The 2,655-nt window shown below is 39.0% G+C and overlaps 1 protein-coding gene across 1 annotated transcript in view; it reads right to left on the reverse strand.

The window, feature by feature from the left end:
* Positions 1 to 205: 205 nt before the first annotated feature.
* TSEN15 (tRNA splicing endonuclease subunit 15) overlaps positions 206 to 2,655 on the reverse strand; it is a 29,302-nt gene continuing 26,852 nt past the window's right edge. Inside the window, exon 4 of the mRNA XM_018552964.1 lies at positions 206 to 412. Within this exon, the coding sequence (XP_018408466.1) occupies positions 211 to 412 (202 nt within the window). The 3' untranslated portion in view covers positions 206 to 210. The remainder of the gene's footprint in view (positions 413 to 2,655) is intronic.

The raw sequence follows: 2,655 nt of genomic DNA on the forward strand, positions 1-2,655 counted from the left end.
TATATTCCAAGTGCTTGCTTTCCTCTCAGAACTTATGACAAATCTCACAACTGACCATCAGACATGTGCAAAAACTTTTTCCTTTTCATTACAGACCATTAACAGCTCTTAAATATTGTTTTAACGGTGGTGTTCAAAAGATGATATCTGTAACAAGCATAATAATGACACCTTTATAAAAAATATATATATTTCTGTCTAACTTTTTGGCTACCTCAAACACCTAATTTTCTTCTTTTTCCAGCGTTTATTGTCCACATCCTCTGCAAAATCTGGAGGATCTGGGATCACAAAACCATCTGTCAGTTTGTAGTAAACAATAGTTGAATCAGATTCCACAATGCCTAGAAGCATTGAATATGTTGCCATTTCATCTTCTGCTGTGTGGCTGAGTTTCAGATATTGCTGAATTCTGTAAAAACAAAATTGAAGGATAATTAATAAACAGAAAATAGATATAAAAAATTATATGAAAACCTATATAACAATATATAATTAAATATATAAAAATTATATAAAAGATGTTAATACTTTGCAAATATCTGTTAGCACTTATCTGCTTAGAAATGACTTAAGAATTAGGTCAATGTTTTATCACAGACATAACTATGAAATTCAGTCAGTTTAATTGAAAGTCACATTACTTTGACGCTGGGCAAGTTATTTTATCTCCATATACTTGTGCTTCTGTTTAATAGGGATGTGGTAGCGATTGTCAAACAATTTAAGTAAAACAAAAGAGTAAACAAAGGAAAATCGACAAATTAAAAAAAAGATAGCGCACATGTATCTATTATTTTATCATAAAAGCATCTAAATAAAAAAAGCTTCATCTGGAAATAGATTATTTACTGTGCTCCACACGAGAGTCTCACAGATATAAAACCAAACTAATCTGTAGCGCAATCATTTTAAAAAAATGGACACTCTTATATATGACACCATTATATATGCTTTTCTGCACACAGAATGTAGAGAGAGAGTGCACATTTTGTCTGAGCCTGCCTTAAAGCCCAGTGCAAATTGATGTTTTCCCTCTTGGTCCATGTGAAAAAGTATTTAGTATGACCAAAACACATATTTTCCTTTTAAAAATGTCTATGTTATGTCCCTCTCTGCTGCGCTTGACGGGAACTTCCAAAGGACTTGCACTGTGCATTTGTGTTAAAATTATGCTTTGGGACTACATATGACATAATTCTTTGACCACATTGTGCATTTGCGCCCCACACCCAAGCAGGCATAATGTTGAGGACCCCAGCCACACTGCGACTGTGTGCCAGCAACTTCAAATAAACACTTTGGTCAGGAGTATATAGTTATTATTGGCATATAGAGTGCAGGGATCAGGAGTATATAATGTATAGAATGCAGTGGTCTAGAGCCCCATCCACCAATCCTTTACTACTGTACACCTTTACACCCTCTCCTCACAACGGCAAACAGTGTAGCCCCCTGCCCCCCTTACAAACAATGAACTCTCTGCCCCCCCTCTCTACACACACAAAAACTGCCCCCCCTGCACCCCTTCTCACACATAAAACAATGCATCCCTTGCCCCCATACAAAAACGAACCCGTTGCTCCCCTCCCCACATTCACAAACAATGCAACACTCTGCCCCCTAGACACGCATTAAACAATAAAGCACTTCGTTCCCCTGCTTATAGCGACCCTAAAAGATGCTGGCAGCCGGAGGTGGGCATAGTCACATGCTAAGAACGAACAGGAAGTGTCCATGTATTTATCTATGTTTCTGCCAGTGAGCAATGCATACGGCTGTAGACAATAATATAGCAAGCAGTTCTGACACCCCAGAGGTGGTCCCCAAATGGCAGTCGCTGTGTAGGATAACGTAGCACCTAGCAAGAGATGTGGGGCACATCCCCCGGATCCCCAGACTTAGAGGCACCCATCTTGTATACAAAAATTGCTTTCTGTTCTACTACTGCTAATATCTTACATTTAGACCTGCAGATAACAATTATTTTCAAAATCGATTAATTATTAAGTTCGATTAATGGGATAAAAATAAAATACATTTTAAAAAATGGCTCCAGTGATGGTACTACTAGTTTGTATTGAGATTGTAGTCCATCACAGGAGCAAGCTTGGAGCGGTGGAAGTAAAAAAGAAAAAAAAAAGTGTGGTGTGCAATATAGTGAAATGGAAAGTGTAACATTATACAGCAATGAATGCAGAATGGCATAGTCTATAGAGGAATGCAACAAATCCTAGCAATAATACATTATAGCTGGTGGTATTTTGCATTGCGCTGTATAATGTACGATTGCTGGGTTTTGTAGTCCTCTATAGCTACTGGTATTCCGCATTGCACCACTGTATAATGTATTATTGCTGAGATTTGTAGTCCTCTATACAGCGCAATGCAGAATACCACCAGCTATATAGGAATACAACAAATCCCAGCAATACATTATACATACAGTGTATAATGTATTGCTGGGATTTGTGCCATGTGTGGGAAAGTGCAGGCTTACCTAAGCAGTCTTCCAGCAACTTGCTTCTGAGATCAGGCCTGTGTATCGGCGGCTGTCATCCCCCCACACCTGCTCCTCCTTACTTCTTCTACCCATGTCCCTGTGCCGATCGTGGATGTGGACAGGCGGGGAGGAGGTGCGGCGTGTGGAGCATG

This window comes from Nanorana parkeri, unplaced genomic scaffold (assembly GCF_000935625.1).
Source record: "Nanorana parkeri isolate BGI_ZX_2015 unplaced genomic scaffold, ASM93562v1 scaffold103, whole genome shotgun sequence".
NCBI classification, from domain to species: domain Eukaryota; kingdom Metazoa; phylum Chordata; class Amphibia; order Anura; family Dicroglossidae; genus Nanorana; species Nanorana parkeri.